The sequence below is a fragment of the Pleurodeles waltl genome, chromosome 3_1 (assembly GCF_031143425.1).
Source record: "Pleurodeles waltl isolate 20211129_DDA chromosome 3_1, aPleWal1.hap1.20221129, whole genome shotgun sequence".
In the NCBI taxonomy this organism is placed as follows: Eukaryota; Metazoa; Chordata; class Amphibia; order Caudata; family Salamandridae; genus Pleurodeles; species Pleurodeles waltl.
The window spans coordinates 1,787,401,352-1,787,428,501 of NC_090440.1; the positions used below are offsets into that span (position 1 = coordinate 1,787,401,352).

The 27,150-nt window shown below is 44.4% G+C and overlaps 1 protein-coding gene across 1 annotated transcript in view; it reads left to right on the forward strand.

Annotated features, from left to right (window-relative positions):
• GTF3C3 (general transcription factor IIIC subunit 3) overlaps window positions 1–27,150 on the forward strand; it is a 222,279-nt gene that overhangs the window by 150,277 nt on the left and 44,852 nt on the right. Inside the window, exon 15 of the mRNA XM_069225852.1 lies at window positions 24,145–24,335. Coding sequence (XP_069081953.1) covers window positions 24,145–24,335 — 191 coding nt within the window. The remainder of the gene's footprint in view (window positions 1–24,144; window positions 24,336–27,150) is intronic.

Here is a 27,150-nt window from a genome sequence, read left to right on the forward strand (position 1 = left end):
ATCAAAACAGACAACATGACAACAATGTATTACCTAAACAAACAAGGAGGGACCCATTCATCTCAACTGTCCCTTCTAGCACAAAAGCATTGGGCAATCCACAACAAAATTCACCTGGTAGCACAATACAGGGAGTGCAGAATTATTAGGCAAATGAGTATTTTGACCACATCATCCTCTTTATGCATGTCGTCTTACTCCAAGCTGTATAGGCTCGAAAGCCTACTACCAATTAAGCATATTAGGTGATGTGCATCTCTGTAATGAGAAGGGGTGTGGTCTAATGACATCAACACCCTATATCAGGTGTGCATAATTATTAGGCAACTTCCTTTCCTTTGGCAAAATGGGTCAAAAGAAGGACTTGACAGGCTCAGAAAAGTCCAAAATAGTGAGATATCTTGCAGAGGGATGCAGCACTCTTAAAATTGCAAAGCTTCTGAAGCGTGATCATCGAACAATCAAGCGTTTCATTCAAAATAGTCAACAGGGTCGCAAGAAGCGTGTGGAAAAACCAAGGTGCAAAATAACTGCCCATGAACTGAGAAAAGTCAAGCGTGCAGCTGCCACGATGCCACTTGCCACCAGTTTGGCCATATTTCAGAGCTGCAACATCACTGGAGTGCCCAAAAGCACAAGGTGTGCAATACTCAGAGACATGGCCAAGGTAAGAAAGGCTGAAAGACGACCACCACTGAACAAGACACACAAGCTGAAACGTCAAGACTGGGCCAAGAAATATCTCAAGACTGATTTTTCTAAGGTTTTATGGACTGATGAAATGAGAGTGAGTCTTGATGGGCCAGATGGATGGGCCCGTGGCTGGATTGGTAAAGGGCAGAGAGCTCCAGTCCGACTCAGACGCCAGCAAGGTGGAGGTGGAGTACTGGTTTGGGCTGGTATCATCAAAGATGAGCTTGTGTGGCCTTTTCGGGTTGAGGATGGAGTCAAGCTCAACTCCCAGTCCTACTGCCAGTTCCTGGAAGACACCTTCTTCAAGCAGTGGTACAGGAAGAAGTCTGCATCCTTCAAGAAAAACATGATTTTCATGCAGGACAATGCTCCATCACACGCGTCCAAGTACTCCACAGCGTGGCTGGCAAAAAAGGGTATAAAAGAAGGAAATCTAATGACATGGCCTCCTTGTTCACCTGATCTGAACCCCATTGAGAACCTGTGGTCCATCATCAAATGTGAGATTTACAAGGAGGGAAAACAGTACACCTCTCTGAACAGTGTCTGGGAGGCTGTGGTTGCTGCTGCACGCAATGTTGATGGTGAACAGATCAAAACACTGACAGAATCCATGGATGGCAGGCTTTTGAGTGTCTTTGCAAAGAAAGGTGGCTATATTGGTCACTGATTTGTTTTTGTTTTGTTTTTGAATGTCAGAAATGTATATTTGTGAATGTTGAGATGTTATATTGGTTTCACTGGTAATAATAAATAATTGAAATGGGTATATATTTTTTTTTGTTAAGTTGCCTAATAATCATGCACAGTAATAGTCACCTGCACACACAGATATCCCCCTAACATAGCTAAAACTAAAAACAAACTAAAAACTACTTCCAAAAATATTCAGCTTTGATATTAATGAGTTTTTTGGGTTCATTGAGAACATGGTTGTTGTTCAATAATAAAATTAATCCTCAAAAATACAACTTGCCTAATAATTCTGCACTCCCTGTACATTCCAGGAATACACAACCAATTGGTAGATGTTCTCAGCCAAGATCATCAACAAACACACGAGTGGGAAATTCATCCCCAAGTGCTTCAGACATGCTTTCACCACTGGGGAAGGCCAGACATAGACCTATTCGCCACCAGTGAAAACGCAAGATGCCAAAACTTTGCATCCAGGTACCCACATCCTCTATCCAAGGGCAATGCTCTATGGATGAATTGGTCAGGGATATTTGCTTACGCTTTTCCCCCTCTCCTGCTCATTCCATTTCTAGTCAACAAACTACGTCAAAACAAACACAAACTCATAGCACCAACGTGGGCACGTCAACCCTGGTACACAACACTGTTAGATCTGTCAGTGGTACCACATATCAAACACCCCAACAGACCAGATCTGTTAACAGAAAACAAACAACTAATCAGACATCCAGATCCCAAAATACTCAATCTATTGATTTGGCTGCTGAAGTCAGAGTTTGGATACCTACAACTACCAACTGAATGTATGGAAGTAATTAAACAGGCAAGAAAACCCACTACCAGGCAGTGTTATGCAAACAAATGGAAAAGGTTTGTGTATTACTGTAAATCTAAACAAATTACCCCTCTTTCAGCATCAATACAAGACATTGTAATTTATTTGCTTCATTTGCAAAAAGCAAATCTAGCCTTTTCATCCATTAAAATACATCTCACTGCAATCTCTGCTTATTTGCAAAATATACAACACAGCTCTTTATTTAGAGTCCCTGTTATCAAAGCCTTCATGGAAGGATTAAAACGCATCATTCCACCTAGAACACCTCCAGTGCCTTTGTGGAATCTAAACATAGTACTCACACGACTCATGGGTCCACCATTTAAACCTATGCATTCATGTCAAATTCAGTACCTAACATGGAAAGTTGCCTTCCTAGTTGCAATAACTTCATTAAGAAGAGTTAGTGAAATCCAAGCTTCACCTATTCAAGAACCGTTCATACAAGTACACAAACATAAAGTTGTACTTCGAACAAACCCAAAATTTCTCCCAAAGGTTATATCACTGTTTCATATCAATCAAACAGTGGAACTACCAGTCTTCTTCCCACAGCCAGACTCTGTAGCCGAAAGAGCCCTGCATACATTAGACATTAAAAGAGCTATAATGTATTACATAGATAGAACTAAGTCATTTAGGAAAACCAAACAATTATTTGGGGTGTTCCAGAAACCACATACTGGTAACCCTATCTCAAAGCAAGGGCTAGCTAGATGGATTGTAAAATGCATCCAAACATGTTACCTAAAAGCTAAAAAGCAGCTATTAGTAACACTTAAAGTACATTCCACCCGGAAAAAAGGGGCTACAATGGCTTTTTTAGGGAACATACCAATGGCCGAAATCTGTAAAGCAGCCACTTGGTCAACACCGCATACATTTACCAAGCATTACTGTGTAGATGTGTTAGCAACGCAACAGGCCACAGTAGGACAGGCTGTACTAAGAACACTATTTCACACAACTTCAACTCCTACAGGCTGACCACCGCTTATGGGAGGTAAAACTGCTTTGTAGTCTATGCATAGCATGTGTATCTGCAGCTACACATTCCATTGAACGGAAAATGTCACTTACCCAGTGTACATCTGTTCGTGGCATGTTCCGCTGCAGATTCACATGCACCCTCCCACCTCCCTGGGAGCCTGTAGCCATTTAAGTTCAACATTCATTTGTACATATGTATGTATGTATATATATATATATATATATATGTTCAATGGCATGTGTAGCTGCAGATACACATGCTGTGCATTATCCTGCCATCTAGTGTTGGGCTCAGAGTGTTATAAGTTGTTTTTCTTCGAAGAAGTCTTTTCGAGTCACGAGACCGAGGGACTCCTCCCTTTCGGCTCCATTGTGCATGGGCATCGACTCCATCTTAGATTGTTTTCTTTCCGCCATCGGGTTCGGACGTGTTCCTCTTCGCTCCGTATTTTGAATCAGGAAAGTTAGCTAAATATCGAAAATTCTACGGTATTGTTCTCGTTTGGTACCGGGTTAGTGTGACTCTATCGGCACCGACAGCAGGAGTGCTCCGGCGGCCCTTCGGGGCTTCCGTTCTTCAGTGGGTCCTGGTCGGCCCGACCACATCCATCGTCGAAGACTAATGGACTGGACCCCCTTCCGCTTCTGTCCGAAGTGCCATTCCAAGTATCCCTATACAGACCAGCACCTGGTCTGTAATCTGTGTTTATCACCAGAACACAGGGAGGATACTTGCGAGGCTTGTCGAGCATTTCGATCTAAAAAGACCCTACGTGGTCGACGAGCAAGAAGACTACAAATGGCGTCGACACAGAGAGAGCAACTCTACGTCGGAGAGGAGGAAAGAATTTCCATCCAGGGATCGGACTCGGACGAATCCGAAAGTGACCGAACCTCGACGGTGCAGCGAACAGTGAGTAAGGCCATGGCTTAACCCATCGAAAAGAAGTTGACCAAACATCGGCACCGAAAAAGACCAATTTGCCGAAGACTTCCGATTCCGGTCGAGATTCCGGCACCGAACGATCTCGACACCGAGAGTTCGACTCACCCAAAGTGAGAAAAACAGCATCGGAACCGAAAAGACATGTTTCCGAAAAAAGCGGCTTCGGAGCCGAAAAGAAGCTCTTACACAGAAGAGCAAGGACTTTCCAGCCAAATGAAAGAAAGACATAGGTTTGAGCAGGAAATAAGTATGGACGAACCGGACCATACACAGAGGAGCTTGCATATCCAGAAAGAGACTGGAAAAATACAAACTCTCCCTCCAATTAAGACCAAAAGAAAACTGTCATTTCAGGAGACCGAAATGCAGCCGAAGGCGAAAGTGGCTAGAGAAAAATCCCCACCACTAAGGTTTTCACCACAACCTTCACCACCACACTCACCACAACTGTCTCCAGTGGGAACACCTCCAATGCAGTCACCCACACATACAGGGATGACACAAGATGATCCTGATGCATGGGACTTATATGACGCACCAGTATCAGATAACAGGCTGGATTGTTACCCAACAAAACTGTCACCTCCAGAGGACAGTACTGCATATACACAGGTACTATCCAGGGCAGCTACGTTCCACAACGTAGCAATGCATTCTGAACCAATAGAGAATGATTTCCTGTTCAACACCTTGGCATCCACACACGCTTCCTACCAGAGTCTGCCAATGCTCCCGGGTATGCCCAAACACGCAAAACAAGTATTCCAGGAGCCAGTTAAAGGAAGAGCTTTAAAGGAAGAGCTATCACGCCTAGGGTGGAGAAGAAGTACAAGCCTCCCCCAACGGATCCTGTGTTCATAACATAACAACTTACACCAGACTCTGTGGTTGTAGGAGCAGCAAGAAAGAGAGCAAACTCTCAATCGTCAGGAGACGCAGCACCGCCTGACAAAGAGAGTAGAAAGTTTAACGCAGCGAATAAAGTGAGTGAGCACAGGCAGCCAATCAATAGCAGATCTCTAATTCGCAAGCCCTACTTGCTCGCAACGACAGGGCACACTGGGACGAGATGCAACACATTATACAACACTTGCCCAAAGAACACCAGAAACGTGCCCAGCAGGTTGTGGAAGAAGGACAGGCAATATCCAACAACCAAATAAGGTCCGCACTAGACTCGGCAGACACGGCAGCACGAACGGTCAACACTACATTAACCATTCGCAGGCATGCATGGTTAAGAAGCTCTGGATTCAAGCCAGAAATCCAACAAGCGGTGTTGAACATGCCATTTAACCAAGAACAATTGTTTGGGCCGGAAGTTGTCTCAGCAATTGAAAAGTTGAAAAAAGATACGGACACGGGCAAAGCCATGGGCGCGCTCTACTCCCCACAAGTCAGAGGCGCATTTAGGAAGCCACAATTCAGAGGAGGTTTTCAAATGCAAACACCAGAGCCTTCTACCTCTCAAACCAGACCCACCTATCAGGCACAATACCAAAGGGGAGGGTTTCGTGGCTCCTATAGAGGAGGACAATTCCCAAGAGGAAGGGGAAAGTTCCAAACACCCAGAACAAGCCAAACCAAACAGTGACTTCAATGTCACAAAACCCCAGCACTTATCACCAGTGGGGGGGGAGACTGACCGCATACTATCAAAACTTGACACACATCACCACAGACGCATGGGTCCTAGCCATTGTCCAACATGGTTATTGCATAGAATTCACAAATTTACCACCAGATGTGCCACCAAGAGCGCACAATCTGTCCAAACAACACTTAGACCTATTACAAATAGAAGTACAAGCACTATTACAAAAACAAGCAATAGAGCTACTACCCAACCATCAGAAAGGAACAGACGTCTACTCACTATATTTCCTAATTCCAAAAAAGGACAAAACATTAAGACCTATCTTAGATCTCAGAACACTGAATCTCTTAATCAAATCAGACCACTTCCACATGGTAACACTTCAAGACGTGGTTCCCTTACTAAAAAAGGAGAACTACATGTCAACATTGGATCTTAAGGACGCGTACTTTCACATACCCATCCATCCTTCTCACAGAAAATACTTAAGGTTTGTAATACACGGCGTACACTATCAATTCAAAGTGTTACCGTTCGGGATAACAACAGCCCCAAGGGTATTCACAAAATGCCTAGCAGTAGTAGCTGCTCACATAAAGAGACAGCACATGCACGTATTCCCATATTTAGACGACTGGCTCATAAAAACCAACACTCAACAACAGTGTCTTCTTCACATGCAGTATGGCATAGAAACTCTACACAAACTAGGGTTCTCTATAAATTACCAGAAATCACATCTGCAACCATCCCAAATACAACAATACTTGGGAGCAACACTCAACACAACAAGGGCAATTGCCACTCCAAGCCCACAAAGGGTCCAAGCGTTCCAAAATATAACATCAAGCATACAGTCAAACCAACACTACCCAGTAAGGTTTGTAATGAAACTTCTAGGCATGATGTCTTCATGCATAGCCATTGTCCCAAATGGAAGATTACACATGCAGCCCTTACAACAGTGCCTAGCAAAACAATGGACACAAGCACAGGGTCAACTTCAAGATCTAGTGTCGATAGATCGCTACACACACTTCTCGCTTCAATGGTGGAACCCTATAAATTTAAACAAAGGGCGAGTTTAAACCAAGACCCAGTGCCTCAAGCTGTTACCACAACAGATGCCTCCATGATAGGGTGGGGAGCACACCTCAACAAGCACATCATACAGGGTCAATGGGACAATCAACAAAAACAACTTCACATAAATCATTTGGAACTGCTAGCAGTGTTTCTAGCACTAAAAGCATTTCAACCACTGATAGCCCGCAAACACGTTCTTGTCAAAACAGACAATATGACAACAATGTATTATCTCAACAAACAAGGGGGGACACCCTCGTCACAACTGTGTCCTTAGCACAAAAGATTTGGCATTGGGCAATTCACAATCATATTCGCCTGATAGCACAATACATACCAGGCATTCAGAACCAGTTAGCCGACAATCTCAGTCGAGGTCACCAGCAAACTCACGAATGGGAAATTCATCCCCATATCCTACAGGATCACTTCCTCTGCTGGGGAACACCAAACATAGACCTATTCGCAACAAAAGAAAACGCAAAATGCCAAAACTTTGCATCCAGGTACCCACACCCTCAATCCAAGGGCAATGCACTATGGATCAGTTGGTCAGGGATATTTGCTTACGCTTTTCCCCCTCTCCCACTCATTCCTTATCTGGTCAACAAACTAAGTCAAAACAAACTCAAACTAATACTCATAGCACCAACCTGGGCTCGCCAACCGTGGTACACAACACTGTTGGACTCATCAGTAGTACCTCACATCAAATTACCCAACATACCAGATCTGTTAACACAACACAAACAACAGATCAGACACCCCAATCCAGCATCGCTCAATCTAGCAATCTGGCTCCTGAAGTCTTAGAATTCAGACATTTAAACCTTACACAAGAATGTATGGAGGTCATTAAACAAGCTAGAAAACCTACAACAAAACATTGTTACGCAAACAAATGGAAAAGATTTGTTTGCTACTGCCACACTTATCACATTCAACCACTACATGCCTCCACAAAGGACATTGTAAGCTACTTATTACACTTACAAAAGTCTAATCTAGCATTCTCGTCCATTAAAATACATCTCACTGCAATGTCTGCCTATCTGCAGATTACACATACAACATTGCTTTTTAGAATCCCAGTCATTAAAGCTTTTATGGAGGGACTAAAAAGAATCATACCCCAAGGACACCACCAGTACCTTTGTGGAACCTTAACATTGTATTAACACCACTCATGGGACCACCATTCGAACCCATGCACTCTTGTGAAATACAATACTTAACTTGGAAAGTAGCCTTTCTAATAGCTATCACATCACTTAGAAGAGTAAGTGAGATACAAGCATTTACTGTTCAAGAACCCTTTATACAAATACATAAACATAAAGTGGTTCTCGTACAAATCCCAATTTCTTACCGAAAGTCATATCACCATTCCACCTAAACCAAACGGTGGAACTCCCAGTCTTCTTTCCGCAACCAGACTCAGTAGCCGAAAGAGCGTTGCATACATTAGACATAAAAAGAGCACTGATGTATTACATTGACAGAAAAAAACATTTTCGTAAAACAAAACAATTGTTTGAAGCCTTCCAAAAACCTCATGCAGGTAATCCTATATCCAAACAAGGCATCGCCAGATGGATAGTTAAATGTATTCAAACTTGCTATATTAAAGCAAAAAGAGATTTACCTATTGCACCAAGAGCACATTCCACTAGGAAGAAAGGCGTCACAATGGCTTTTCTTGGGAATATACCTATGACAGAAATTTGTAAGGCAGCCACCTGGTCTACGCCTCATACATTCACTAAGCATTACTGTGTAGATGTGTTAGCAACACAACAAGCCACAGTAGGACAGGCTGTATTAAGAACATTATTTCAGACAACTTCAACTCCTACAGGCTAAACCACTGCTTTTTTTGGGGAGATTACTGCTTATTAGTCTATGCACAGCATGTGTATCTGCAGCTACACATGCCACCGAGTGGAAAATGTCACTTACCCAGTGTACATCTGTTTGTGGCATGAGACGCTGCAGATTCACATGCGCCCTCCCACCTCCCCGGGAGCCTGTAGCCGTTATTAGTTGAATGAAAATTGTAAATTTGTAAATAACTATTCTTTTGATACACAATATGTATATACATACCTACTCCATTGCATGGGCACATCTAATATACTCACAACTCCTACCTCACCCTCTGTGGGGAAAACAACCTAAGATGGAGTCGACGCCCATGCGCAATGGAGCCGAATGAGAGGAGTCCCTCGGTCTCGTGACTCGAAAAGACTTCTTCGAAGAAAAACAACTTGTAACACTCCGAGCCCAACACTAGATGGCAGAATATGCATAGCATGTGACTCTGCAGCGCAACATTACACGAACAGATGTACACTGGGTAAGTGACATTTTCCATATATATATATATATATATATATATATATATATATATCTATATATATATATATATATTATATACACACACACTTGCCAAATCTCACTGTATTTTTCTAAGATTCTAAGACCGAGCTGTTCCCTGCTTTACCATGAACATTCTCAGCCTGGTACATCTTATCATTACTACTCTCCCATGTTATGTGCCCGTCCTCAGTAAGAAAGAGTGAAAACACAATGCACAAGCCGTGTGCAGAAAAATACCTGCGCCACCCTTGTGACGGTGTTTTAAGCTAAGCACAAGATGGAGTTCGTGGTTAAATACAGATAGCATTACACTAGGGGACTGTGGCTGTCAGTTAGTTTTACTGTTCCTACAGTATGGCCTGATCTGACTGATGCATCTCACCCCTCCTACCTGTGGGCAGTCTTAAAAGCTTTCTGAGATCTTGAGACAGTGGAAGCTCTTTCCAAGTGTTTTGTTTCCAGCCTTTTGCATGCTTTTCCTTAGCTTACTTAGTGGTCTGTCCTTTGTAGGCTGGGGCTGCCTAATGCTCTACTTTTTATGGTAGCCTCGCTGCGCAGTTAGGCCAATCTTGGAGAAGTGCAAATTGTTGTACTCACAGTATCAATAAAAATGGACACACACTCAAAGGAAAAACTCAAGACCAATTTACAAAAATACTTCAGATTTATATTACATTTTTAAGATTAAGACCATCAAAATCAGGTAAGTAATTTTTAACTCATGATTTTTCAAAGTTTAGAAAATGGCTTGCTTTTGTGCGTTATTACACACCATAGGAATCAATGGGGGTAAACTTTAAAAGTGCCTATAAAATCAGGCAATATGTTTACCAGTGTCTCCTTTTGTTTTTAGGTCGAGGTCGTCGAGATCCTGTGGACCAGCTGGAGGAGTTGGGTGGTTCCTGGTTCTGGCAGGAGCAGCTGCTGAGGAGTCCTTGGAGCTGGTGCAGGACCACTTGGAAATGCAATGCACAGGCAAGCTACAAGGTGACAGAGTTGAGTCCCCTTGGGGTGTGGAGGTTGCAAGGAGTGGGGACCCTTAGAGCACAGCTGGTTCTCTGGTGCAGGGCCCTGTGCTCAAAGGTGCCCTTCGAAACGGGAGGCAGGTCACTTTGAGGGTGGATTGTAGGTCAGTATGGCCACTCTGGGGGGTGGTTCTTACGTGTCCTAAAGTCCCTCGACTGGGGCTTGCTCCTGGACCTTTGGGAGTCAGGAGTGGACTTTTTTCTGAGTGTCCAACGTTGTGGGTCCAGTACCCCTGTACTGTTCAGCCACTGGAGGTTGCAATGACGCCAAGCTTGGCACACTTGCAGGTTTTGTCCTCCGGATCTGTCGTGTAAAATTTTGTCTGGCTGCTTTGTCTGCTTCCTCGCTCTGCGGCAGGTCAGTAAACTGGACTTCATTGTTCTTTTGCTTCTTTGTTGCAGGGAGTGATGCCTTCACTTGTAGGGAGATCTTTGGTTATTTCCAGAAGGGTGGCAGTCCTCTGAGGTTTTGTAGAGTCCGTCTGATGTCCTTGCAACCCCTCAGCAGCGATTGTAGTAGAGTCCTGGGTGCAGCAGACAGGGTTTGGTGCCTTTTTCTTTGTACAGCTGGAATACAGTTCCCAAGCCTTGTGGTCTTCTTTGTTGTTGTAGGCCTTCTTGTGTCCTTGGAATCTGATCTGCAGGTCTGGGGTGCCCACTAAATACTGCATTTAGTGGACGTTTAGAGGAGCATCTAGTAGTGACCAATGGGTAATATACCTAAGGGTTTCTACACCCACTATGTGACCACTTGCTGTGGGCAGAGGTCACTTCCCTATCCCTTCATACCATGCAAGATGGAGGAAAATGAAATGGTCACCTTGCATGCAACACTTTAGGGGTGGTGCAAGCTGGGGGTGGTTGTCCTTCTGTCCTTTATTAATTTTCCTGCCGTTGCTCCTGTCAAAAGTGGGGATTTGGAACGGGGATGGCCTTCTGCTGCTAGCAGCAGGGCTGGGGTCGAGTTTCAAGGGTGGCCAGCCCTTTGAAGCTTGTGGGCAGGGCTGTACACATTCCTGGGGAAGGAGGTGCAACACCTCTGCACAGGAAGCTTTGTTTTCTGAACCCATAGAGCAAGGCTCTCACCCCAGTGTTCCAGAACCTTGTCTGTCCGTGGCAGGCTGGTTGTGACAGGCCAGCAACCATAACAGTGTTAGTTAGCTTTTGCAGGGTTCAGCTCTAAGTTGGCCCCTGGGTTCATTTTGCAATAAATCCAGTACTGGTACCAGTTTGGATTTGTTTGATGCCATAGAACTCAGGGTTCAGAGTGGCCATCGTGTAGCTGTGAAATTTGTACTGACCAGTGTCCAGCACATGCATGTAAAATGGCTGCTCAGTTCCTACTATGTCCCAGGTTTGGCAAGGACACAGTAGGGGCATATTGCTCATGCATCTATGCCCACACATGCAGAATAGTGCACCCTGCCTTAGGGCTGGAAGGCCTGTCAGAGGGGTGACTTACCTATAATGCATGCAGTGTGTAGTGGACAGGTCACACAGACTATGTGCCATGCCAGTTTTGCATTTTAGGATTGCACCAGTACACTTGCAATGTTAGTGCTGGGTGCACTTAGTTGCATGGTCCCTGAGGGTGGCACGATCTGTGCTTCTGCCCTCGGGTGCCTACCGTTAGTACCCCATGCCCTGGGTGCCTAAGTACCATTTACTTAGGGCCTCATAATGGCAGTTAAATGTGTTACCAATTGTGCCAGTACATCACAACAGTTTTGGGAAAGAGATCTGGCCCAGTGAACCTGGTTAGCAGCGCCCCTGTGCACTAACAACTTTGAAACTACATCAAATACGAGGCAAAAAGTGGGTGTCTGACCATGTCAAAAGAGACACTTTCCTACAACATGTTTACTCTTTTATGATGTGGTGGAGTGAGTACATGGTGTATGTGCAATTTGCGACTGCTTTGAGACAGGAAACTGTTTTGGATCTCCTGTGTGTGAATGATACACTAAATGGGCCATGCTGAGAGCCTGCAGAAATGGATATGAATTGTAGGAATTCCGTAGAACATTCCTGAAGTCCTTTTGGGAGGACCAGACTGATTGCCAGTTTCCTTTCTGGTAATAGCTATTACAAGTAGCAATAGTCAAACAAAAAACCCACACTGAAACCCCCCATTGAATGTGGTCAGTTAGAAGACTTATTGTGTGCTACAACAGGCAGCACTTCTGCTGCTAAAAGTACAAACATGGACCATTGCCCAAGGACACAATAGCAAACAAAACTTTCAACATAAGTCTGTAGCACAACATCTATTACGTATTGCTCCAATTATCACATACTGCAATCATATATTATATTGAGAACATACATTTATTTATCATACAAAACTTCCTTTAATTTTATTACCCAATTAATAAAGGGTCGTTTTTAAATTGCAGATGCGATCATAATATGCCCAATGCACTTTACATGTGAAAAGCAGATATTAAGAATGCGTTGTTTAGTCCAGGCACAGCCAACATGTGTTTTGTCTAATCCAAGACTTTCTCAGGGCCTCATAGGTGTATTCAAGAACCTATATCTTTGAATGCATTCCAGATATTATAATGATAAGATATTGTAGAGGTTCAAGATGCACAAAAACGCGGCATTTAAGTAACTCTGTGTCAATGCATTGCCTGGTAGCAAACATTCTAAATGCACATAACAAAATCACAATATATGTAATAATTCCAGGAATCCCTAGTGTTAGGATCCAACCCCCAGGGATCAATATCAGTCAGTTGTCTGTGTTGCTACAGGGGCACAACACGCTGCAGGAGGCCTTTTTCCGGATAAACTAGCTGACCAATAGCAACTAGACCTGGACTGGACCCCGCTGGTGGCCTCTGCTGGATTGAATCCTTGCCCTTAATTGCTGTCCCTAGTGTCCTGAGAGCCTTCGAGGTTACTGAGAAAAGCTGTTTCAGAAAGTCTGAAAAGTTGGGACTTAGAAAATATTTGGACTTCCAAGACCTCCTGAGCAACAGCAGGACCTTCTAGTAAATGTGTCTGACATTAAGAGGACATCATTGGATACAGCTTGCCCCACTGGAGGATTTTAAGCACTGAAAAAGAGACAAAGGGCCTGATTTAGACATTGACGCCGGTGTTCCATCTGGCACAGTGGCAGAGGACATTACTTCCCCCCCCCCCCATGATCGACTACTGTCTGTCAAATTTAGAGATGACCTCCCACCCAGCAGTCATCTCTGGACATTAAAAGTAGCAGCTGACATGGGAGTTTGCTTAAAGTTTCAAAATGTTTGGTAGATGGCTGCCATCGGTTTTGATTGTTGTCCACCAAACTTTTGCCATTATTTGTTTTTCAAAAACAAACTCCAAAAGTGGGTGTTTGTTTTTGAAAAACAAAAAAACTAATGATCCTCAAATGCTGATATCTTTCTCCTTAGGTGTTGATCATATTTTCTGTTCCACACCATCAGGTTTTTTCTAGCGGTGGCAGAAAACTAGGACAGCACACCTTTGATCCTACATAAGGCAGTAGGTGTAATGAGATTCCTCAGATATCCCCTACTCCATCAGCTGTCAGAGGAAGCTCTCCATCATCTGAGCCAACATGGTCTCTGTTGACTGAAAGTTTACGGTGCGCCTATCTAAATGGGGCAGACGAACCAAGAGTTTGGTGGACAGAATACTCCATTGCAACTACCCTGTCCGCCAAACTCTAAACCAGTCCCGAAATCCGAAGATAGAAATCTTGACAAGGCAAAGGTGCAAAAAGCATCTTCTCAACCAGAGGACTTCGGCAGCCATGAAAGGGTAATTTTTCCTTTCAAAACCAAACGCTTCAGCAGGACCTTGTCAAATGATTATCTGTCTTTGAGAGTACTTTGTTGCATGCATCTTGCTACCTCACCCCGCTGGAGGATTTTGCTATTCATTTCAGAGACTAATTCATAAGACATAGGGGGTCATTCTGACCTTGGCGGTCTTTTCGCAAGACCGCCGAGTTACCGCCGCGGTGAAGACCGCCGACCGCGGCGGTATGCCGCTGTGCGCATTCTGACCGCTGGGAGCGTTCCGCCGGAAAACCGCCAGCAGCCACACTGTCGGTCGGCGGGAAAGTGGAGACTGGTCAACCTCCACCGCCACGCCAGCAGAACACCGCCCACAGAATTACGACCCACATTTCTGTGTGGCGGTCTTCTGTTGGCGGTCTTCTGTTGGCGGTCACCTCCCCATGGCTCCTGTCACCTCCCGGAGGACCAACGCACAAGGTAAGTTGATCGTCCGTGAGGGGAGGGGGTGGGGGGGTGTTGTGTGATGTGTGCGTGCATGGGGGTGTGCGTGTGAGTGTGTAGAGGGGGTGTGTGAGTGCGTGCATGCGGGCGGGGAGTGCTGCTGTGCCTATGGGCAATGTGTGTAGTTCGGCGGGTGCGCATGTCGGCATGTATGTGTGCGGGTATGTGTCCCCGTTGTGTATGTGTGTGTGTGTAGGGGGTGTGTATATGTGCATGTTGGGGGTGTGTGCATGTCGGGGTGCGTGTATGTGCATGTCGGGGTGGGGGTGGGGAGGAGGTTCGTACCACCTCTGGGGGGTGGCAGGGGGGTGGAGGGTGTGGGGGTAGGACTCGGGGGGGCAGTGGGGGGTGGGGGAGACCCCTATCAGTGCCAGGGAAGGAATTCCCTGGCCCCGATAGTGCCTACCGCCATGGTTCGCATGGCGGTTCCCGACCGCCAGAAACCGCGGGGGTAAGCAGGGTCATGATACCGTTGGCGGTCTTGGGTCGACCGCCGGACCGGAGTGCGCAGACTCCAGCCCGTCGGTCATGACCGCCGTGGCTGTCGGAGTGGGGAAGTGGCGGTCGGTCGCGGCGGTGACCGCCGCGGTCAGAATGCCATTTTTTATACCGCTGGTCTGTTCGCGGTCCGACCGCCGCCTCTCCGCCGACCTCCAAGGTCAGAATGAGGCCATAATCTTTGACAGTGATGACCGTGTTTGACCAGGATGAACCACTCATGGTATCCGACCTCCGCTCTAGTGCAATCCGTCTGAAATTGTGCCCAAGTCCAAGTTAGTTGCGAGTAGTGACTTCTGATTGACGCTTTACTTTTTCTTGGCACTTTTTGCTCTAAAACTTTAAATATTCATATCTCTGGTTCCCTTTCTTGGATTTTAGTAATTTTGGCATAATTTCTCATATTAAATGTTACTCTATTTCTAGAAATTAGTCAGCCTGTCTGCTGTATGTGCTTGAGCCGAGAACTTGTGAGGTGGACATATCAAGATTTTTGACATACTACTTGGGAAAGACTCCCATCTTCTCCAACTAGTGATCAATTTTTTTACAGTGATTGTACACTGTATTGAGTTCAGATCATCTTGCCGAACACCAACTCCCTGAGTAAGGCTTGGGTTACTCTGCTTCAATACCCAGAGCATCGAGTGATAAAGGGGTGTCCTTGGTACGCAGTTTTGGGTTCATTAGTAAGTACAGCCCCAGGACATTAGAAATAAAAGGTCCAAGACACAATTAAAGTCCTGTTTCTGGCATGCCTTGTAGCATCTGTACTGGTTTCTATCGTACCCAGGTAGTTGGTTAGACGCTTGGAAAATTATAATCCTTTTGTTACTTGGCTTTCCATATTTTCATGCTTTGGCAGTTTGAATTGTGTGAAGATCAGGTCCGTGGTTTGTACTTGGGGGGCTGGGGGTGTAGCATTTTTGTTCCATATAGAGATTATCATACATGTCTTTCTGTTTCCCGGCTATCTTCTGAGGAGGAGGTTTATATATGCAGATGTTGAAGTTGTTTTACGGCGATAGCCTGTTATTTGGCAAACCAGCCAAAAACCTCTTTTTACTTTTTTGGTTTAGTAAGAGGGGGCTGCGCCTTGCTAAGTCAAGTTTGGCTGGTGGATCGGATCCATGGCTTGTCGTTTTGTGGAGAGAAATAATATTTTAAATATTGAGTGTCATTCATTGATAACAGGCCAGCATCCTGGGCAGAGGTGAAGAGGGCTTTTTGTCCATCGAGCCCTTTTGCTCCAAAAATAATGAGACCGCTTCTTCAGAGGGCTAATAGATTGTTTCTTACTCCAATGTGAAAACACAGGACAGGCAAACAGATGAAGGACGCAACAGCTTCCAGCCATCTGAGGATTTTCATCTGTGCACAGATCTGGGCCAGTAATGCAGATGTTGCATGTGAAATTTTGTCTTGCAGTTTCAGCAACAGAAAGGCATTTCTATCTGCATTTGATTCCAGTAAAATGCGTGCAGTGGTGGTTTAGGAGTCTAAAGTGAAGTCTACACTTTGCAGTGTCTGGAAACCACATAGACAGCTTATGTGGAAGAAGGATTCCAATGTAAGCCAGGGCTATTACCCTGAAAGTGTTCGGATGAGAAAGTGTATTGTGCATATCTTTGCCTAGCACTGCCAGTGTACTACCAGTGAGCAACCTTAATGCACCAGCCTAATGTCACCAACACGATTGAGCGATCACAAGTATCATGCCGTTATTATAAGTACATCTGGAGAAAAAAAAATCACATAATTCTCATCGGATCTTTAGTGATATGCCATTCTCAAAGACAAGGTGTTTGAGACCTGATTGGAAGTAATGATCACTTCAGTGAGCTACTAAGTCACAGTTACTTTGCCAACCAGGGTGCACCTTGTATGTACAAACACGGCATTGCTGCAGTTGAAGAGGCGCAAAACCATGCTGAAGGAAGAAAGAAACATCCAACTATGAACTTGTGGAAAGTGGTCGAAGCACGAACTGTTGCTACTACTGCCATAAATGTGCAATGAATTGTCTGCTCTATAGTGGACAACATGAGACTTGTGCCTAGAGAGGGGGGCTGCATCAGTGGCATGCCATATATCTGTTTTGTTACAATATACCTGATGCTTGGCATTTGACATTGCACATTCTGGATTGCACATGCAAGCAAAACAGTGTTGTAAGGAAGGACACTCGCGGCAAAGCACAGGGGAGAGGACTTTCTTAACATACCTCTGGAGCAGTTTGTGAGTGATAAACAACCTTTTGATGCCACCAACAATATAAGAATGTCGTGGGACTCAGCAAAGCACTGCTGCTTTTATACTATTCTAAAAGGAATTCATCCAGAGTGGCGACTGCCTGTCACTGCCTCGCAACATGGTTATAGCACAGGGTGAGCGTACTCCCCAGTCTTCTTTCATGCAGATGCATGCATAATACATTATGTTGTTGTTGTGGCTGATCCCCTTATTTAATTTACAAAGCTTCGTTTCAGACTGCATGCAGTAAGAATCATATGGCTTATAGAAGAGTATTTGCTTCAGGAACAGAGGCAGAAAGAACATGCTGCACTCACTGAGCATTGCAGAAATCCTGCAAGAACATTGTCTCTATTCTCTGAGTACAGGAAGAAACCAGTTTTGCCAATGCTACTGTAAGCAAGGTTCCTTTAGAACATGCTTCTATAGTACAGTTTTCGGAGTGTACTATACAATTATGTTTTTCTTTGCCTTGTCTATTGATAATTATTAAGTAGAAATACTGAATTTCAAACATTAGTTTTCTTTTACACCAGTGACGTTTACTCATTGTCTTGTAATGCAGAAAATGACATAATTCAGCAGTGAAATGTGAAATAGTCAGCTACCAACTGCAGTATGGGCACCAAGTAAATAGTGAGAAGCACACAAAATAACAGAGCAAGATGAAATATTCGCAGTGCATAAAAAAAGGGATTGTAGGAATGGCAGAGGGAGAAGGGTTATGGTGGAATGGGGGAGTCAGCTATCAGACTAGAACCAATAGTCAACTCTGTTATCAGTTTTTAGAGTGAATTATATTCAAATTATAAAGAAACACAAGTTTGAGTAAATTATAGTTATTTCCAGCTGGAGTCACACATTGACATATTTGTGTCCTACACTTTTGGGTCCAAGCCATACACCTTTGTATAGTCCTCCCACAGAGGAGAAGCTCCTCTGCTGCTGGTTTCTTTCTTATTTCGGGGAGGAGACATTATTTCTGTATCAGGATTCTATTGACTCCCTGTTCAGCGCACTGACTAAGGGCTATGAGTCCCACAAGTGTAGAAGGTTCTCTAATACTCCAAAGGACTAACAGGAGTGTATCTTCTTTTCAGTATCCCTCGAACACTCCTATTACAGAGACGCAGGATCTCCATTGGCCCTAGTGAAACATGCTCCCAGGGCTAAGACCACACTCGGGTCTCAATCATCAATACTGAGGGCCAGTTACAACACTGCTGGCCTTGTAAAGGCACAGCACCCACTTATGCAGAGGATTTACCCTCCGACGAGCCACCTTGAAAGGAGTCAGGACTCCAAGGCCCTGAGAGTGCCATGCCTGCCTACAGACCTTCAAAAAAGGATTGACAGTCAGTGCTTCCCACAGTGACTATGACCCCTTGATGCCTGAAGAGACCCATGACAGGATTATTGGACCTGACAGAATTTGGTGTTGAGGTTGACTTTGGGGAGGTGGGGTGCAAGTCCTTGCTGCCTATTCCACAAGAGTTGCAACAGCAGGCAGAGGACAATATATATATCTACCCTTTAAATGGGCCATACTGTTACCCGCTCACCTCAAACCACACAGCGACATCGTAAAAAGCATAGCTTCACATTTGAGTAGTCCATTTCTCATTAAACTAGGACTTTCCTAATCACTAATTAGAATAAAGCAATCACCACCCCAGATGTCTCAGCCACACTCTGTCCTTTCTTGCTCAGATGATAATACCCCTATAGATCCACCACCTAAACATCAGGATCCAGGGCCAGCAGAACACCAGGAGAAAGCTTGACATGACTACAGGGTAAATGGTCAGGATGAAACAGCTGTAGAGCTGCACCCAGTACAGGCTTCTGCACTTGACAACCCTTATCTGATTGTAAGAGCTGCAGCACTTCATAAGGTTCTGCTGTATGTGGAAGAGAGAGAGGCTAACTTCATCATACGGGCTCTTTAAAAAGGAGCATCTAGTTTTTACCCATGTTAAGGACCATGCTGAAGTGCCTAATGGTGAACATTAATGACCCTTTCAAAGTGAGGGTGCTCAGGCTACGGGTGGAAAAGAAGTGTAAACTCATGACCCAGTATTCGTCCATTGATATGTGCCTCCAGTCTCCCCGTTGGTGCTAGGAAAAGGGCACTAATATGTGGTACAGAAGGCAACCCTTCTCAAGGTAATGAGAAAGGGAAAATTGATAATCCAGGGAAATGTGTAATGTTGGGAGCAGCATTGCAGTGGCATCTTGCCAATTCCATGGGCATGCTAGACCAGATATGATAAGCACCAATGGGAGGAGATCGATAAATTGATGCAGCATCTCCCTGATGTCTACAGATAGCTAAGGAGATCGTAGCTGAAACGAAAACTATCTCCAACACCAGCATCAGGTGTGTCTTGGCCACACTGGACATGGCCTCTAGAATGATAAACACAAATAACCAGTTGCATGGCCATGCTCTCAAAGGATTTCAGGATTCTCCCCGGAGGTTCAGCTGCACCTCATACGTCTGCCTTTGGATGGACATCAACTTTTTGACCTCGGGTAGAAGAGATGCTGGAGGAAAACAAAAAATACACAGCTAAAGCCCTGAGCGTCCTGCGGCAACAACAATAAAAGCAGGCTTACTCAAGATGCAAACCCACCTGACATCAAATGCGGAGTGAAGCATTGTCTGACCAGCATAGCAGCAATAGTAGCCCTTTCAAGAAGGTCAGCAGCCAGCTAGGCAAGGGCAGTACTCACAAGGAGAGTTTTAGGGCAGTGTCTGCTCCAAGACTAGAGATGCACAAGGTAGATGTACAGGGTGGGTTGTTAGGGTTACTTAAAAGACAACATTTTGTAAAACAGACAACTGTTTGAAGAACATCAAAAGAGAGAGAGAGAGAGAGAGAGATAAAAAAAAATGAAAAACCCACGTTGTGAGGACCGAATAGGTCCTCATAGCATGGGTTATCACTGTTAGGTCCAGACAAACACTATCTTTGTGAGGACCGGTGCGTTAGGAGGACCGGGTTCTGTAGTTTGTTTAGGCCGATCCTCAGAATAATTGGTATGTCATTCATGGTGGGGGAGGGGGTGTAATCAGGCAACCACTTCATCAGAACTGACTCAAAGCACCTGTACACAGCTATTTACCAGTTGCCGCCTGTACTTTGGGGTAGGGGGGCCACGCCCCCGACCTTTTGCCCCTCAAGAAGAGAGTTTGTCAGGCTGAGCAAAGGTCAGCCTGACAGACCCTTCATTTTCAGATCAGACAACCAAGAGCTAGACATGCGCTATTTGCACAGGCTCTCGGCTGCCTGAGCTGAACTTTGCTGGGCTGAAGAAGTCACAGCTCAGAGAGCATGACCTTTTCAGCCTAGCAAAGGTGCCTCAAGGCCATGCTCCTCATGACGAGGAGGGACGTCACAGATTGCTTCGGACCTGGGCGCTTCAGTTTTAAGCCCTGAAACTCCCAGGGCCGAATGTCAGTGACACCTCGTCACAGACTGGGGTTGGGTGGGGTCAGCAGTCTCACTGATCCCATCCCCACTCAGTGACGAGTTGGGACTGCTGCCTTCCTTCATTGGCTGACCATAGGCTGTGAGGGAAGGCAGCAGTCCCAACCCTCCTGAGACCTCCGGAGCAGAGCGAGAGAGAGAATGTATATTTGTTTGATAATTAATGTTGTGGATGGATATGTATGCGCGCGTATTAATGATTGAGTGTGCCTGTGCGTGCCTCCCGCCACTGCTATTTACTAGAGAATCCATTTATTTGTGGGGGGTGGAGGGTGTAACACCCCAAAAAGCACCCTGGAGCTACGACCCTGCCCCCTTATCTCCATATTTAAGGGCATTCGTTCAGTAGTTTCATTCATTTATGCCGCGTCCTTCGACAAACAAAAACAGATACAAAGTATTTTTAAAGGCCTCTGCGCACACCTTTTCTGTTAGCACTCCGATGCCTTTTGCAGCTAGTTTTTTTATTTTTTTATTAATATATATTATTGCCGGAAAATTGCCTTTCCTCTTAAGCTACACCTCATGACTTCTGTACAGCTAGGTCTGACTGGGGGTTAAAAGAAAACCGCTCCTCGGCGGTCATCACACATCATAGAAACACTTCCCACTCCGGATAAAGCGCACACATACAGCACCTCTCCAGCACACGCGCCGGGCGGCGTAGCTCGCTGCCCATGTAGGCAAGAGCTCCAGCGTCCCACAGGTGTCGCAATGAAAGTCCACCCCTCCTGCCCTTACCTCCTGGGTGCCCGTGGCTCCAGTAACCGCTAACCCACTGAGGGACCTCCCCTTTACTGACCCCCCCTTTCTTGACTGTTCCCAGACTTCACAGAAGTAGAGATGCCTGCGCGGCAGCTGCAGTCTCCACTCTACTACTTTCATAATGTTCACTACTATAAACACATTTTTCAAACACCTTCACACAGGTCCCTCTAATCATGCGACGTTATGTGTGCCACGGTTTTGGTTTATATCCTTAAGGTGCCTTCGCTGTGTCTCTCCCTTCTAATCCCGACTGAGAGACCAGCTAGCAGGACTAGTCAAATCTTGTCTAGCCCCCCCTCCCCCCCCGTAAGAAAAGGTGCTAATGGACCGCCTCTATTCTTTTGCCAGATGTGACGCCTCTGTATTGCGACTGATGCACAGTAGCGTCCGAGTTCTCCCCTTTTACGTATGTCAGCTAATGCTATTGGCTATTTGACAGTGTTAATTGACGTGCCCTTCCTTTTCATTATCCATTACAACTATGTGCAGCTTTCTGTTTATGTATGCTTTATGTAAAACGTAGACAGAGAACTGACTGGTGGTGTGATGGGGATGGCCCTGGTTGCAGAAGGTGCCGTAGTTGCACCACCTGGCCTTACACATTGTTTTTGGTGCTTTAGAAAAGTGCTGTAGCTCTGCCCTGTATCAGAAGCACATTCTATTAGCCTGGAGAAGGAATCTCTGCTAGATGCACAAATGTCACCTCAGTGAGCAATTACGCTAATGTTCCTGGTGTGTGAAGACCCTGTGCACGGCATTGAGTGAATAGGCAGCTACTTTTCTTCTATAAAACATCCTCACCCTGTCTCCGGAGAACTGCACTGTTGTCTACTCTTTTATATAAGGGTTGCAGTGAAAGCTGATGGTGTCCGTTTCCCGAACTGTGGTGAACCGGTCTGAAGGTTCTGCTGCTTTGTCCCCTTTGCCCACTAGAAAGCGCTCTTGTTGCTCGATCTGTCTGCTTTTAAATTGCAAGTTTTTAAGAGCTCAGGAGCACTAACCCGGAAGAGCCCCAAATCTAAGCCTCGGTGCACACTTAAACACCTGAGCCCCAGGGAACCCCTGAAATGGAACTGTTCGAGATGCCTTTGACTGAGAAGCATCCGCTAATAACCATCTCCTCGATTTTACTTTGGACTCTAACGAACCACAAAGATTTTAGCTATGACACCACACCACACCACTGTATCATGGAGCAGATGGTACAATTCACTGCATCTAATTCCTGTGGCCTAGCCATCAGTGCCAATAAGGCTGGTGTTCGCTCAGGAGCACACGTGTGGTAAACGAAGACAGACAGAAATAGTTATTTCCAATTGTTTTTTTTATGTAAAGTCGTCTTCAATGAAAAAAGCGAGCAAACTTCCTTCAAGAACACATTGTTTTCACGAACAGCTAGTGAAGCTTAAAACGTGCAAGGCCAGAGCCGCCTCACTTTACCCACCGTGTGGGCTGCTTCATCCACCAGATAAACTTGGGCAACCCGTTGCTCTTTTCATGATTACTATGGACACAGCTGTCAAAACAACTAATGGAACTGTATTTTGGAGACGTAAGCCTAGCATTTTGTTGTAGATTAAGTCATCTTCGGTAACTATAGAAATCACCCAGATCTGCAGATTGGTTTATTTTTGCATTTCTGTGGAGTGCGTATAAAACCAGGATGCCTAACCAAGTGCGGCGTGATTTTACATAAGAGCATTTATATTACAAAAACACTAACATTTTTGTTTCATTACATTAAAAAGTGCAAAGGACATGTAGCATGATACAAGTTATGGTCAAGTAGTAAGGCAGCTCTTGAGGTGATTCTTCGACCATGAACTAGGTCTGCTCCTGTGACTCCTAACCCTCATCTGGGGATTTGTCTGGTTCAGTGGAAAACCTGCAAATGTATGTTTTTCTATGTGGAGAAATGCACTTGCTCTGCTTCTTCAAACACTGACGTTTGGGGTGTGATATTACCAGTCTAAATATATATATTTTTTCAAGTAACCAAAGGACCTTATTTAGAGTTGTGTGAATGTGGGATATCTGACGAGACATGACGGATGTCCTGTCTGCTGTGTTAAGAGTGCATTTATGGCACTGGCACTACAAATACAGTGGACTGAATACATGCCAGTTTTTGACAAATGTCCACATCCACCCAATCCTAAATCAGGTGATAAGTGATCATTGAGGGTGCACTATGAAAATGGGAAGATTTGTCAATATATATTAAGTTCTGCATTCTACATTTTAACGCTAATCCTCTAACAACAACTACCATTTCACTTTTTTGTGACTGGTAAAAATCCACCACCTTGCAGATTTTATCATTTCTTAAGTGGAACATACCATCAGAAAATATTGCAAATCCTGATTCTGAGAATTGTGATCTGAGAATTGTAACTGTAATTTCCACCTTTACTGACCACACATTGCCACTGTGTTCATAAGAATTGGCGTGGATCTGTTTCTGTGGTGAACGTTTTCAGTTTCCAAGAGTTTTTTTTAAATCTGTTGTTATCAATACACCACACTAGATTCATGTCCCCACTTTGGAATTCTGGTAGATCTTAGTAACTATTAACTTAAGTGTTTAAGTAAACTGTTCTGTTGTATTTCTCTTAGGATAATGATAATGGAAAATGTAAATAATTCTCAACTCTGGAACATCTTCAATCAAGTCACTATGCACTCCCAGGATGTGCGCCATCATCGGTTTTGTCTCCGATTAATGCTTAAAAACCCTGAGAGCCATGCACTGTGTCTCCTCAATGGGCACAATGCCTTTGTGTCTGGCAGTTTCAAGCACGCCCTTGGTAAGTTCTCTTAACCTGCTAATAGATTGTTGACTAATAAGGGCAAGTGGTGACCTCCGTCACACATGAGCAATTTACTCTAGAATGCTTGTGGGCCAACATTCATTCCTCAGTTGATAACCACATTTGTTTGATTTGCTCACATTTAATTTAATTTTGCTTTTTTAGAATAGGACATAGAAAATGGGCGTGCCTTTTCTTTTTTGTTGTAACATCAGTGATAGGTGGATTGGCTTTAAGGAAGCCAGGAATGTGTACTTATGCTGTTAGTAGTCCTAGAGAAATTCAGTGGTACTTTTTGTGCATTCTCTCATGTATGTTTTTCTTTTCATGTTATATCCTCCCTCCTCTATACATATGCTTCTATCCACTTCCTCATTATTATTATTCCATGCTACATCTCTAACCTTTACTCAGTTCTCAATTTCCTCTACTATCATCTGTAAGTATTATGTATAGCCTGTCTGATAGCATGCAGACGTGCATGTTTGAGGACGAAATTACTCTGAGGCATCCATGGATGCTTATGAGAAGCAGTTAGCGAGAAGGTGAGCCAGACTGAGGAACTCCATACCAGGCCACAATCCCATTAAAACAAGTCTACCAAGGGGCCCATCTCCAGACAGCGAGTCATGGAAATTGCTGGCCTATTGGGCACCTGTGCTGAAGCCATATTAATAAATGGAAAGCAAAGGCCTGCAAAATAGCTGTTTTGCTAATCGTCAGATCCAGACTGGGTCATTGTAAAGCTTGTGATTGTAGATAAGTTGACATTTGTTGGCAAATAAGAAGGTTTGTAAATGCCAGATATTGGATCTTTTGTTAATAGATGGGTTTTTGTGCTCTTAGATAGCAACTTAAATGTTCTTTAAGTTATTGAGATGAGGTAAGTGCTATAAGATACCAAGACATGGGTATGCCCTTTACCCATTTCTTCGCAATAGTTGGTAAGCTTGAAAGTCCCAAACAGTCAAAAATCTATTTTGCATTGTATATATTTGTGTTAGTACAGCTCATAGTAAGTAACAATGCTTTTGCAACAAATTTGAATAGACTAGATGCAATTAGACCAATTAATTCATATGCTTAGTAGTACAAAGTGCATATCAGAATCTTTAGTTAATTTGCAAAGGGAAGTAACTTGTTCATTGAATTTACTGTGTTCTCAACCATTACCTTTTGTGCTCTGTGGTTATCTGCTTGCGCTTCCTTAAGGATTATATTTAAAGAATGCAGTAGAGTTTGCGCTGTCCTGAGCATCTGCCTGGTGTACCAGCATCTTGTGTGTTCTCTTCCACGGGGTGTATTGTTTGTGTCTTATGTGGCCTCTAATGTGTTGACTGTCAGATCCGAGCTCACCCAGTTATTAATGACTGAATTCTTGGCTTAGGCTAAGACCTGGCATGCTTGACTCAGTTGTGGGTTCTCGGTGAGAATGGCTGGGGTCCTCCAAATGTTATTTCCCCTTGCCCTAGTGGTTTTTGTAGCTTGGAGTGACTACTTGAAATTGATGAGTTAGAGGGGAAGCCCCCTGTGGGTGAGAGTGTAGCAAATCTGCCTTTTTTGCAGGGTTCCCCCCAGATTATTTTGTCTTTTCCTGGACCATAGTTTTACTGGCCTAATGAGTGTGTACACTTACCATTGCTAAGCAGTAATAAAGTGCCTGTGCGTCCTCTCTAAAACATGAGTTATGCACTATAACTTCCTATTCGACCTATTTAACTTTCCTAGAAGTCCTTTGGAAAAGGTGCCTAAAGTGTGCCTATGGACTGGTACCTTAAGTCATATGTGGGCTGCAGTGTATATTTAGACCACCCAAAGATATGACAAATATGTATATCTGTCAGGAGCACCTCTGTGCTCTGGTTGAGCTGCGGATAAAGTACACTGCAGTGCATACATGAAGAATAAAAAAAGCGATGGAAGCAATGACTTAATTTATGTTAGCCACTGAAAGTTACTCAGGACCGCATCCCAGTCCATCCATTTTTTTTGCCTACTATGCCACCTCATATTATACCCACCCGTAAGCAAGGCCTGGTCCTCTCTGAACCTGGAACACTGACAGCCCAAGACCAGTTTCAGCCGGTTTGCGCATCCGTAGTCCGGTGCACCTTGATTCCAGTGAAACAGTGAGCACAGGACTCACGTCCAGGAATACTGGTCGAACCCTGAGAAGTTGTCAGTGGCTAAGATTAATTCAGCCATTCCATGCATCACCTTGTTGTTGTTGCACTTGACACCCGAACTATGATGCCTATGCCCAGACGTGGATCCCATGATCACTGTGCCATAGGTCACAAACCTACACCCTGCTGATGAGCCCAAACTAGGGTAAAACTAATCTGGGGTTGCCTGGGGTCCCTTCTGGAGGTAGTCTTGCCTGGCAGGCAGTTCGGGAATAGTCTGTTCTTATAAGGAACAGTGTCTTTGCTGATTTTCAAAAGTTAGTCTTTTGTCTAGAGCAGTATGGAGGGTGAAAAAACAATAAATTGAGATTCGACATGGGTGATTGCCGGTGGCTTACTTTAATTCAAGCTTTCCATCCATCACCTTGTTGTTGCTGTAGAAAACGGTGCCTTTGCTATGTAGATTATTTGTATGTATTAATAAGGTACCCCTAAAATGTCCCTTGAAAGCCCCCAAGGCAGGATCCTACAAAAATAGGGCACACTATATATTAGTTTAGTATGTCCTCACAGTGAAATAAAACCCCACAACTGTCGAGGCCATGTTAGATGTTTCTCTAATAGCACTAGATGGGATTAAAATATTTATTTTCCACTCATAAAAAGGGCTAGAAAAATGCTCCAAA